General features: G+C 60.0%; 1 protein-coding gene and 1 long non-coding RNA gene across 2 annotated transcripts; one reads left to right on the top strand and one right to left on the bottom strand.

Moving 5' to 3' along the window:
- Positions 1 to 210: 210 nt before the first annotated feature.
- Positions 211 to 7,663, bottom strand: SLC2A6 (solute carrier family 2 member 6). Its single transcript, XM_017662367.3, has 10 exons — positions 7,428 to 7,663; positions 6,761 to 6,923; positions 5,641 to 5,847; positions 4,893 to 4,992; positions 4,074 to 4,285; positions 3,507 to 3,659; positions 2,753 to 2,861; positions 2,174 to 2,359; positions 1,826 to 1,971; positions 211 to 945 (listed from the first exon to the last, which is right to left on the bottom strand). Exons 1-10 carry the CDS (start codon positions 7,517 to 7,519, stop codon positions 790 to 792), a joined length of 1,524 nt encoding a protein of 507 aa, XP_017517856.2. The 5' UTR covers positions 7,520 to 7,663; the 3' UTR covers positions 211 to 789.
- A 2,275-nt stretch (positions 7,664 to 9,938) lies between these two features.
- LOC140844940 (uncharacterized) lies at positions 9,939 to 11,502 on the top strand. The gene is made up of 3 exons (XR_012123527.1): positions 9,939 to 10,142; positions 10,492 to 10,644; positions 10,892 to 11,502. It is a non-coding gene; the product is annotated as an uncharacterized lncRNA (long non-coding RNA).
- The last annotated feature ends 100 nt before the right edge of the window (positions 11,503 to 11,602 follow it).

Genomic DNA, 11,602 nt, shown 5'->3' with positions numbered 1-11,602 from the left:
GAGTCCCACAGCGAGGACAGCTGGAGCCTGTTGGGCAGGGCTGACCCTATGGCTGGGCTTTTGTTTTCTCTCCGCATTACTGTAGACAAGTCGGGTGGCCAGAAAGGGGACCCCGCCTGGGGCAGCAGGCTCTGCTGACCTTGGCTGACAGTTTGGTCTAGCTCGGCTTCTGGGGGGGGGCACTCCCCCACCTGGAATAGGCCTCACTCCTTCCTCTCCAGGGCCAGGGGCCCAATTTCTTTATTTTACAAGTAGGGTGAACATGGTTTGCAGACAGCAAGTCTGTTGGGTCCTGGGCCCTGGTCTGTGGGGGTCCAGAATGTTCCCTGTGGCACGCACAAGCCCTCGGGTGCACGCCTTCCTCCTCATAGCCCAGGTGCCCAGTGGTGGCTGAGTGATCAGGACAGGGTGACATGATGGTGACCCTGTGCAGAGCCACTCCCCCGCCCCAGCCCTGCCTGCTCATCACAGTCCTCCGAGGAGACATCCTCTATGTGTGAGCAAGGGACTAGGCCCAAGGGTGCCTGGCAGAGCCTTGTGTGGGCCGCTGGGCCGCATGCCTCCTGCAGCCCGTGCCGGTGGGTCTTGGCTGATGAGTATGATGCCGCAGCCGAGGCCAGGGCTGGTCAGCAGTGCTGCCTGCCCAGAGCCAGCATGTTGTCCCGGGGGGCCTGTCCTGTGCTCAGCAGGTGACATATTGCTGCTGCCTCCTGGACTTGGGTGCAGTTTGTGGCCAGTGCAGAGGCCCGGCTGCCCAGTGGTTGGCCTCTCCCTGGTGGGCACCCTGACCTAGCGTAGGAAGGACCTCCTCCCAGTGCGGAAGAAGGACTCAATCTGCTCCAGTGACCGGCCCTTGGTCTCAGGCACGCAGCAGCCGGTGAACACCAGGTTTGCCAAGCAGATGGCGGCAAAGAAGAAGAAGGGCACCTGGAGGCCAAAGGCGTTCTGGGGATGTCAAAGGGAGGCCGGGTCACACAGGGGAGCCCGAGGGCGCTCCACCCAGCATGAGTGTGTGGGCCCTGCCGGCCTTAGCCAGCCATGGGGGTCCCCGGCTGCTCCTTGCCCAGCTCAGAGCCCTCCCAGGGCTCCTTACTGCCTCCACACGACCCAGCCACTCAGCATGGTCCACACGGCCTGGCAGTCCACGCAGCCCCCTCTTGTGCTGGGCCCTCTGGCCTTGTGCCCATCATCTAAGTTTCGTCTGTTCCACACTCCCCCTGCAGGAGGCGGCTTGCCACAGCCCGCCTGGGAGAGTGCTGAACACTCTTCTGGGACCCCCCCCACCCCCGACGGTGACTTCCCTCCCTCCCCACCCCGCGCCTCTGCTCGGCCTGTGCATGCTCCCCCTCCCAGCCCACTGGCACCCCCCAACCCCCTACCTGACCCACTGACTGCTCCAGGGTAGCCACCTGCCCTGGCGGGACTTGGAAACTGGGACTCAAAGAGATTCTGGTTGGTTGCGGGGCCTGCCAGGGGTTCTTGGACCAAGAGGTGGGGTAAAGGCAGGAGGAGCTGTGTGTCTGCAGGCTGGGCGAGGCGCGCATATGCAGGGCACACCGCTGAGAGACCCAAGCTGCCCCCGGGACAGAAGGCCCAGCTTCGAGGGCGCCCTGCGGCTGTGGCCCTGGGGGGCCGCCTGACTCCTCAGGACCGCCATCTAGCCGGCGTCTGTTTGTTGTAATGGAGGTGGAGGTTCAGCTGTGTTGTCCCTGGCTGGCTCTTGGCCTTGGTATGAAGGGGGTGCACAGCCGTGACAGGCTTAGAGGACATGATGGAGGAACCCCGGACGTTGCCGGGGGGTGGTGTCCTGGGGCCGAGCACTTACCACCACCAGCAGGAAGGACTTGGTGAGGGCAAAGGCGGTGAGCCAGCTGATGAGCACGCACAGCCCTGAAGCCACGCCGCGGGCTCGAAGGGGCAGGATCTCCGACATGAGGAGCCAGGTGATGGGCCCCCAGCCCATGGCATAGCCTGCGGGGAGGGGAGGAGGGGTCTCAGCCACCTCTGCTGAGCTGCTGAGGGCCTGCCCAACCACCCAGCCAAACTGCCACAGCAGCGTGCCACCCAGGACAGCCACAGCCCCACACCTTACACACAGGTGGCCCCTCTGTACCTGGCCGGCAGCCCACCCAGCCCTTGCCCACCGCCCCCATGGAGTCACTGCCATGCCTACCCATGATGAAGAGCATGGTGGCCAGCAGGGGCACCAGGGTGAGGTAGCTGGTAGGCGTTGCCAGGGGCTGCCCTGGGTCCCCCAAGAGCACACTCTCCAGGCCCACAGTGCTGTTAGGGGTCAGGGGCTTCGGACTGAAGTGGATGTACAGCCCCAGCGTCAGGTTGGCAGCAAACATGATGGCTGCTGTGGACAGACAGGTGGCCCTCGGGGGCCAGGACCCCCTGAGCCAGCCACTCCCCCGAAGCGTCCTCCATGGGGGCCCCTCCCTCAGCACCCTGTGCCTGTGTGGCTCAGGTTTGTGGCCGTGCATCTCCCACGGAGCAGCAAGCTCTGACCCATGCATGTTTGGGCTTCCATCACACCGCACGCATGGTGCGTCTTGGTTTTTGTTCACACAAGCCGAGTAGGCCTTTCTGGAGCAGCCAGTGTGTGCCAGGCGCTGGGGAGGCAGGGCCAACAGGGCAGTGTGAACCAGCTCCTTCCGAGCTCCCAGCCACACAGCGCCCACTACAAGGGTGGCAGCTGCTGAGGGCTGAGGTGTGAACGAGCAAGCGCAGGAGACCAGCTGGCGCTCACCTGAGATGAAGAGCAGAACCTTGCGGCCAGCCAGGTCCATTGTAAGGGCGGCCATCAGTACAGACAGGAGCCTCACTGCCCCCACAATGGCCGCATCATCCTCAGGGGGCTGCAGGAAGGAAGCCACCGGGGTTGAGGGGCCCCTGACGGCCGCTCCTGGGCCACTCATCCCCACAAGGTGTGGCAGGGTGCTCAGGCCCAGCTTCTTGGGGACACTGAGCCATCGAGCACCTATCAGTGCCAGGTGCTTTCTCTGGTCGCCTGGTCTGGCCTGCAGGGCCTCTAGTGCAAGGGTACCACTGCTGTGCCCACCACTGGGACCAGGGCCAGCACAGAATCCAGGCATGACAATGACTTGTGAAACTGCTGTCACTAGTCTTCAAATCTCATCTCCCTGTGGGCCCCAGACAGGCCAGGGGAGCCGGCTCTGTCTTATCTCCATTGTGCAGAGGAGGAAGCTGAGGTTTGGAGGGGAAGTGACTCCCCTCAGTGAGTGGCAGATGTTCTGAACCTGGGGTCCCTGATCCCCAGGGGGGGTCTGTGCTTCCGTAAAACTGGTTTCCTCTGTAATCCTGTGTATTTAAAACGTCAACTTTCCTTACAATGTTACTCTGAGAACAGGTGCGTGGCACACAGTTGAGACCCTGGCGGTCTCCCAGTGGCGTGTGAAGTCCTGGCACATTGCACAGAGCAGGTGCTCAGTGAGGGAAGACTTGGGGTGGAGCCAGGGAGCGTCATGGGGCCAGGCTCTCACCAGCAGGACGGCCGTGCTCTCAAAGATGGGCTGCAAGTAGACGAGGATGGGCGTGATGCCCGTCAGTTGCTGCAGGAAGCGCATCAGCAAGGCGATGATGATGGGCCGGTACATGTGGGGGTCCCGGGCCTCAGCCCACGACATTCGGCTGCTCTGCAGACATGAGGCTGCAGCTGAGGGGGCTGTGCTGGCGCCCCTGGCAGGTGCCGCCCTGTCCTGGACTGCTTGGGGCTGGGGAGAAGACTCCCTTCTTCCCTCCTCCAGGGAAGAACCCCTGAGCTGAGGCAGTCCAGGCCAGGGAACAGAACCCACACCCAGACCCAGGCCCTTGGATTAGTGGATGGGCCAAAGGCAGATTCCTGCTGGTCAGTATCTCTGGGTCCCCAGTCATCCATCACACCGAGCATGTGCTAAGATACAGCCCCAGTTCCTGGAGGTGGGAGCTGCTGCTATCCCCACTTTCCAGGAAAGCGGCTACGGCTCAGACAGGCCCAGGGACTGATGTGGACACAGAGCTGTGGATGCCACAGGTGGGTGTGCTGGGCTGGGCACCCAGCCTTTCCGCACCTGTCTCCGGACATTGTCCTGGATCTGCTCAAACTCCCAGCGGATGTCGGTGTCAGCCCCGCGCAGCCAGGCCAGTGCCCCAAGCGCCTCTGAGTCCCTGCCTCTTGAGAGCAGGAAGCGAGGCGAATTGGGCATGAAGCTGAGCAGCAGGACCATGACGAGCACAGGACCCTCCCCGGCCACAGCCAGCCAGCGCCACGGCAGCAGGAGGCCTAGGGGACAGGAGGGGATGAGGAACTAGGGTCCATGCTGGACACGGAGCCCCCTCCCACTAGGGCCTCCAAGCAACCTCATCTACCCTCAAGGGCTAGTCCCAGGGCTACCTCCTATAGGAAGCCTACCTGGATTGCCCCAGGTCTCCACGATCTAGACTGGGAGGAGCTGCAGGGATTACCTGGCCCTTAGCATAGGACCCAGCACATGGTAGGAGTTCCTTGGCGGGTCTCAAGGGCCATTACAGGGTGACACGTGTAGCCTGAGCAGGGAAGGTCCCAGGCCTCTACCTGCAAACCCCCACCCACCTCAGCCAGCCCTAGATCTCTCCTCCATATGGACTATTTGACAGAAACATTTTGCTGTTGAGAGTTTGAAGCCTGCTGGCCCAGGAGAAACCCTCACTGCCCAGTTGGGGGTGGGGGTGGGGTTGTGACCAGAGAGAGGCAGAAAGTTGCCTGGAGGTACACAGCACGGTGGTGGCAGAGTGGCCTGACTTGTGTAGGGGCACGTTCATTCCCTGTCCACCCAGGTCTGCTCAGCGGCTCCCTGTCGCCCCAGGCTGGCACACCCGAGGTGCTCGGTGCTCATCTGGGCAATACTTGCCAAAGGCGTAGAGGGACAGCGATCCAAACACCGCCATGAGCTGGGGTGTGGCTCCCAGGGCCCCACGAACGTTTGGAGGAGCAATCTCAGACACGTACACCTACAAGACACATTGCCCACCCTGGGCCTTTGGTGAGAGCGCAGATTTCCAGGCCTGAGATAAGACAGGTGGCCCTGGCGGACCTCGGGAAGGGCAGAGGTCAGGGCTTCCTGACCAGGCAGAGAAGAGGTGCAGTTGCTGATCAAGACTCGTTATGTGACCTCCCTCAGGCCTCAGTTTCCCTGTCAAGTGGGAAGAAGCACTCAGCTTCGAAATGGGTGGCGTGAGGCTAGGAATCAGGAGGCCCGCGGGCACCCAGACTCTGGTCCATGCTCCCCCCAGGTGTCTTTGTCTCCTGCCGGGCTTGCCCCAGCTCCTGTCCGGGTGTGTGTGGAGCAGATGGAGAGGCCTGGGGACAGGGCAGGGACTTCCCGTTCCTCCCCATTGCTCAATGTGTTTTTCTCCAATTGAGCAATGTGTCTGACTGTCAGGGACAGGGGTAAGAAGTTTGGGGAGTCCAGGGTGGGGGCAGCTGGAATGTGGGGACAGATTTCCCTGTAATTAGCTGCTCTGGTGAGAGTGGGCTGAGGCTCCCTGGCTTAACTCTCCATTGACCAGTGGGTATGGAGGCCAGGAGGCCTTAGCTAAATGGTGGTGAACACAGTGCTAAGGCAGTTAGAGGCCTGGGGTGTGCAGTCCTGGCCTTACCGGGATGCAGGCAGCTGTGAGCCCCCCGGCGAAGCCTGTCAGTGTCCTCCCCAGCAGCAGCATCCAGAAGCTGTGGGCACCCGCCATGAGTGCGTAGCCAGCTGCCGAGGGCACAGCCGAGAACATGATGCTGAGCTTCCGGCCCAGGAGGTCGTTGAGGACCATGGCACTGAGGCCCCCAGCCGCTGCGCCCAGGGTGAACACGGACTGCAGAGAAGGGGCGCAGGGCAGAGCGGTCTGGGTACTCAGCATCCCTACCCCCAGTGAGAGCCTAGAGGCGGCTGTGCGGCAGGACTCCGGTCCAGGGAGCTTTCTGTCTCCAGGGGCGAATGAGCAGCATGCGGACAACCATTTGTTAGGAGTGCCGCAGTGGGGAAGAGGGGGGACACGTGTGCACAATGGTTCTGTGCAGCCTCGTGTGTAAATGTGTAATACTGTAACAGAGCAGACAGGAGAACTGTAACTTGAAGCCCCTGGATTTTAAGATGTAGGGGTTCTTGGATTCCCTGTAGGTGCAGTAAGCAGAATCAGTCAGTAGCTTAGCCTGCCTAAACCTCAGTTTCTTCAGCTGTATTATGCAGAGAGCAATAGCACCCACCTCTTGGGGTTGGCCCTGGAGTTAAGCAGCTCTCATGGAAAGTGCCCAGCCCATGCCTGGCACATGCCCAGCGCACGCTGGCTATTAGCTTAGCTCCTGTGTTATAACTCCAGAATCCTGGGACTCTTGGGACCTGTGCTCTGCCTCTCCATGTAGCCCCCATCAGCCCTGGGACCCTCCATGCCCCCGCCAGAGCCTCCTTCCACTGGCATCTGCCCCCCTGCGCCCCACCCCCACCCCATCATCCAGGGAGGTATCTGCCCTGTGACAACCAGCTCTGGGAGGCAGACAGAGGGTCACCTCCCCACCTGCTGCTTCCCACACCCCCTCCACCAGCTTGTACTTCCTTCTTCCATTTTGGAGCCATCATCTGGCCTCGCTCCCCCCACACTCCCTCCTGGAGCCCAGAGTGAGGGAGGGAGGAGGCGGACCAGGGCCCTGGAGGAGTCTCAGATTGGGCACAGAGCTGCGGGCCCTGCTCCTGGTGCCCTGCCCCTCCCTAGCACAGAGCATGGCCCTTACCCCGAACCATGACGCCTGGGGTTGGGTCAGACTCAGGTCGGGATCCCAGGAGTGCTCCAGAGCTGGGATGACGGGGGACGTGTAGACCAGGGCATATCCGAAGCTGAAGTTGCCCAGCACCGCAGCGAAGGTTGCCAGGAACACCCTCTTGTTCTGCAGGGCCCTGGAAGGGTGGCAGATAGAGCAAGGGGGGTCTTTGAGTCCCTCCTTGAACTGCTGCCCATCCTGAGCACAAGCGCTGCCCTGTCAGGCTCAGAGGGCAGCCGCGGGGAGGGCTGGGTGGAGGGCCAGTCAGATTGGCATCTCCCTAGAGCCTGAGGGCCAGCCGCCTTGGGAAAACCCCAGGGCATGCATGAGGCAGGGCCCAAAGCCCATCCCCGTGACTGACAGAAGAGGCTTGGTTTCCGTTTCTAGCTTTGCTACCCAACGTTTGCTGTGTGACCTTAGGCATGCCCCTCACCCCCTCTAGGCCTCAGTCTCCCTGTCTGTGCCTTTTGGGGACTGGCCGGTCCTGGGGTGGACCAGCTCCTTAAATAGGGCTCGTGTGTCTGGGGCAGGTAGGAGACCAGATGGCCCCGGGGGGCCACTCACCTAAGGTCGGAGAAGGCCCCAGGTGGCCAGAGAAGGCCAGTCCCCACCCGCCACCCCCAGGCCCAGCGACTCTCACCCGACCCGCTTCCTCTCCCCTGGCGATGGGGACGGCTTCTCGGGGAAGGTGTCATAGTCCGGGCCCTCAGCCCCCAGCAGCGGCTCCTGCATGGCCAGCCTCGCCTCGCAGGGTCCCCGCGGGAGGCGGGCAGCTAGGACAGGAGGCCCGGCGAACAGCAGCAGCTCCGAGCATTCGGCGAGCCCGCAGCTCCGCCCCCCGGTCGCGATTGGCTGCGGGGCAGCCCTGCAGAGCTGGCGCCGGCCAATGGGGCGGCCGCGAGGGTGCGGATGCTCAGCGGCGGGCGCGGCCCGGGGGCTGGGCGCGGGCTCCCCCGCGGTGCCGGGTGCGGTCGGTCTTTCCCGGGGCTCGGTCGGTGCCTCCTGCGCCTCTGGAGACCCTGGGAAGGCCCTGTGGATGGAAACCGCAAACTTGAGGGAAGCGGCTGGTCAGTCGTGCGGAGCCTGGAGGCAGAGCCTCTGCGGGTTCGTACTTGCCCACGTCTGGCTCAGAGCCGGGTACCAGCACTGGGGCGTTAGACTGCGTCCCACCTCTGGGCCCGGAGCAGGAAACCGAAGCACAGAGAGGCGAGGCCACCTCTCCAAGGTCACACAGCGATTTGTTTCCCTCCAAAGGACGGCCTTGGCTGGACTTCTGCCACATGGCATCCCCGAGTCACCCTGGGCCTCGGGAGAGCCCTGGCCTGTTCTTTGGCAGAGGGAAGGAACGGTGGCGTTCCAGTGGGCAAGGCCTGTATTTTCTGCTTCTCTGGTCTTTTCTGGTTGCAGAAATAACTTGAGCTTATTGTGAATCATCGAGGTAATGAGACAACATTTTAAAATAAGCAGAAACTGAAAATTCCCTAGAAGCCCACCCTTTAAAAGAAATAATACAGGTTCTAGGCCCAGCCCTCCCTCTGGACATGGGCGGAGTGAGAGGGCGGCTTCACACCCTATTCTGCTGAGTGGATGCGCCATAGATATTTTTTAAAGGATACGTTGTTGTTGAACATCTGGGTCATTTCCAAATTTCAGTTGTTAAAATAGTAAAGCGTTTAAAAATGTTAGGATTCCCTTTTGCTATCATGGAACTACAACTATAGGAGAAAAACAGAGAAAACACTCAGTAAAGCCTCACCCTGCCGCACATGCGTCCTTCTCTCAGTCTTTTTGCCCAGTTGTCTTTTTTTTTTTTTCATAGTTGCCCATTGAGTGTGTATGTGACCTCTTTACATCCTATTTTAAGCATTATCTTGCGTAACCCTAACCTAATAAATGGTGATTCCTATCGATAATTTCGCATTGTCCTCATAATCATATTTTAAAAATTGAGATATAACACATCTTGAACATGGAGCTCAATGAATAAAACTTGTGTGCACCCCTGTTCAAATCAAGAAACAGAAGCTTCCAATCACTGCAGCAAGTCAGGAGTGCCCCTTCCCGTCACTCCTGCATGGCTGAGGCCCTCCACCGATTTCTATTGCTGTGGACTTCGTTGCCGTGCTCTGGAACCTCATATGAATGGAATCATGCTCATGTTTCTGGCTCTTTTTTAAAATGCATTTAAAAAATCAACTTTCTTAAGATATAACTTGCAGACAGTAGCACGACCACTTTTAAGTGTAAAGGTTGATGAGTGTGGACAACTGTATAACCCAGACTCCACCTTCATCAAGGCAGAGAATATAGGTATCTCCGTCCTCCTAGAAGGTTCCTTGGTGCTTTTTCTCGTCAACCCCTGTCTCCTAACCCCAGAAAACTGCTGATTATCTTTCTGTGACTGTAGATTAGATTTATCTTCCTTGAGTTTCACAGAAAAGGAACCACAGAGTAAGTGCTCTTTGGGCACCTCCACTCAGCGTACCCTGAGACTCACCCACGGAGAGCTGCAGCGGGTTGTTATCCTTTCGAGGCTATGTGTGGGTGTGCCGAGTTTGTTTACCTACCCTTTGATGGGCGCTTCGGTTATTTCTCCCCAGAATAAAGCGGGATGAGTCTCCTTGTGCGCAGCCCTGTCTTAATGGCTCCTTGATGTTCATGAGTGGACAAACCTGGGTTTGCTCAGGATTCTTCTATCATGGGCATTCAGGCTATTACAAACATTTTTTGCTTTTTAAATTAGCAGTGTGATAAACGTGTTTGTCCTTAAGGGATGATTTCCTTCAGCAGGGATCATTTCTGTTGGCCATGGGCCTCGCCCTGTCCCGCAGGGGGACAGGACTCCCATTGGGCTTGCCCCATCTCTCCTGCCCTCTCTCACCTGGGGCTGCCCCAGACTGGCTGCTCAGGGACTTGACCTCCGGGGAGTGGGGCTGGGACTGTCCTCACCTCCCCTGCCCACCCCGTGCCTAGCACAACACGGGCACACAGGAATTTAACATGGGTGCCAGGATGCTCCTGGTCTTGAACTCAGAGTCATCCCCCTTCCTTATCTTACTCCAGCCTCCAGGTGGGGAGCTGCAGCTTGGAGGCAGCAGAAAGCACTGCTCTGGGAGTGGGGGCACCTGGCCCGATGGGATTGGGAGAACTGCTTCTGCTCTGGAGACTGGATACACCCACAGTGGAGGCTGGGTCCCTCACTTCCCCGCCCCAGCTCCTGCCCCTCCCCTAGGGAGGCCCCAAGGAGGGTGGGTTCTTTGCAGGAAGGGCCGCTAGTTGATCCACTCAGACTGCCACTGGCTGGTGCCTGCACTGGGGGTCCCTCCTGGGACGCAGGAGACCCCAGCGGTAGAAGGTAAACTTCCTGTAGACCTGCCGGGAGGTGGGAAGGGGCTGGGTAGAGACCATCCCTGACTTTTGGATTGCCTCCACCCCTGGCCGATCCAGGGCATTGGAACTTAGCAGATGAGCTGCCCAAACCCTGCCCTGGACAGGGAGGAGCCTGAGGATGGGTCTCTGCTGCCGTGACCACCTCTGCCAACCTCCAGGGTGTCTCAGGAGCCCTGCTCCTGGGAGTTACGTCCTTCTCGGAGCCTCTTTTTTCTCATCTGTAAGATGGGCATAGCCTGGTGCTTACATCCCATGCTCCATGCTCCTGTGAAGGCAGCAGGCAGCTGGTGGCCTTGACACGGTTTCCCCTGCAGTGTGAAGAGTTACTCCAGATGAGTCTGTGGCTTCCAAGTGCCCAAAAAACTGGCTGAACTGCATTCCATAAGCCTGGCACAGGGGCAGAGGTCTCTGGGGGAGACGGTGGGGCTGAACCTGACTTTCCAGCCCTGCTCATCTCAAGGGAGAAGGTGAGGAGGTGGGGAGCAATGCCAGGAGCCCCAGTGCTGTCTCAAGTGGTCCTTACCCTTCCCTGTGGCCTTTAGCATCCCCATTCTACAGAAGAAGAAACTGAGGCTCAGGGAGTCACCTCTGGGGTTCCTCCTGGCCCCTTGCGGGAGGGCCTCCTGAGGGAGAGAGGGGGGAAGGACGGGCAGAGGGTGGGCAGCGGGGACCTTCCCAGGAGAAGTCCTGTCCCTCACCTCCTCCTTCTTACAGATGGGCCGGCCAGGGCTGCCAGGGGAGAAGGTCTCTGACACCCAACTGTCCAGCGCCCCTGCCAACCCCCGCCATGCCCCTGGTGATGCCACCCCTGACCCAGAGGACTCGGATCTGGTGCCGTCTGTGACCCTGGCTGCAGCCCTGACCTCACTCTTTCTCCTGCTCTTGGCGTGGCTGGTGTGGGACAGGCCCATCCGAGGCTCCTGCTAAGCAGGTTCCTGGGCAGAGAAGAGGGTATCTCTGGGCTGGGCCTGGCAGAGTCAGGGGGGCACAGGGGGAGCACAGCCAGGGATGGAGTGGGGGTGGAGTGGCTGGTCTAAATCCTGGGGCCAGCCACTCACCCCTTGCCCATGGCAGCCCTGGTGGGATCCCAGGTGGCCCACAAGGCCTCCTACCCTACCCAACTTGAGGGCAGGAACCCGGATAAGCCTGAACTTTGCTGTGGAATGCCATTGCTGGGCCTCTTGTCTTGGGACCCCACAGATGGGGGTGCTCAGAGGTGGGGCTGCTGGGCTCAAATCCACCTCATCCTGGCTTATGGCAGGATGGGGGTCTCCATCACTGTTTGACCATCTTGGGTGTTGGAAATAAAGGCAGGTGACCCCTGGGCATCTGTGGAATGAGTCAAAGTGAGTCAGGAAGTGAGAGTTCCAGTCCGGGCCCTGTCCTCGCTGAGCTGTGTGATGGTGGACAAGGCCTTTGCCTTTT

Source organism: Manis javanica, chromosome 2 (assembly GCF_040802235.1).
Source record: "Manis javanica isolate MJ-LG chromosome 2, MJ_LKY, whole genome shotgun sequence".
NCBI lineage: Eukaryota > Metazoa > Chordata > Mammalia > Pholidota > Manidae > Manis > Manis javanica.
This window is presented reverse-complemented; position numbering and strand designations above follow the sequence as displayed.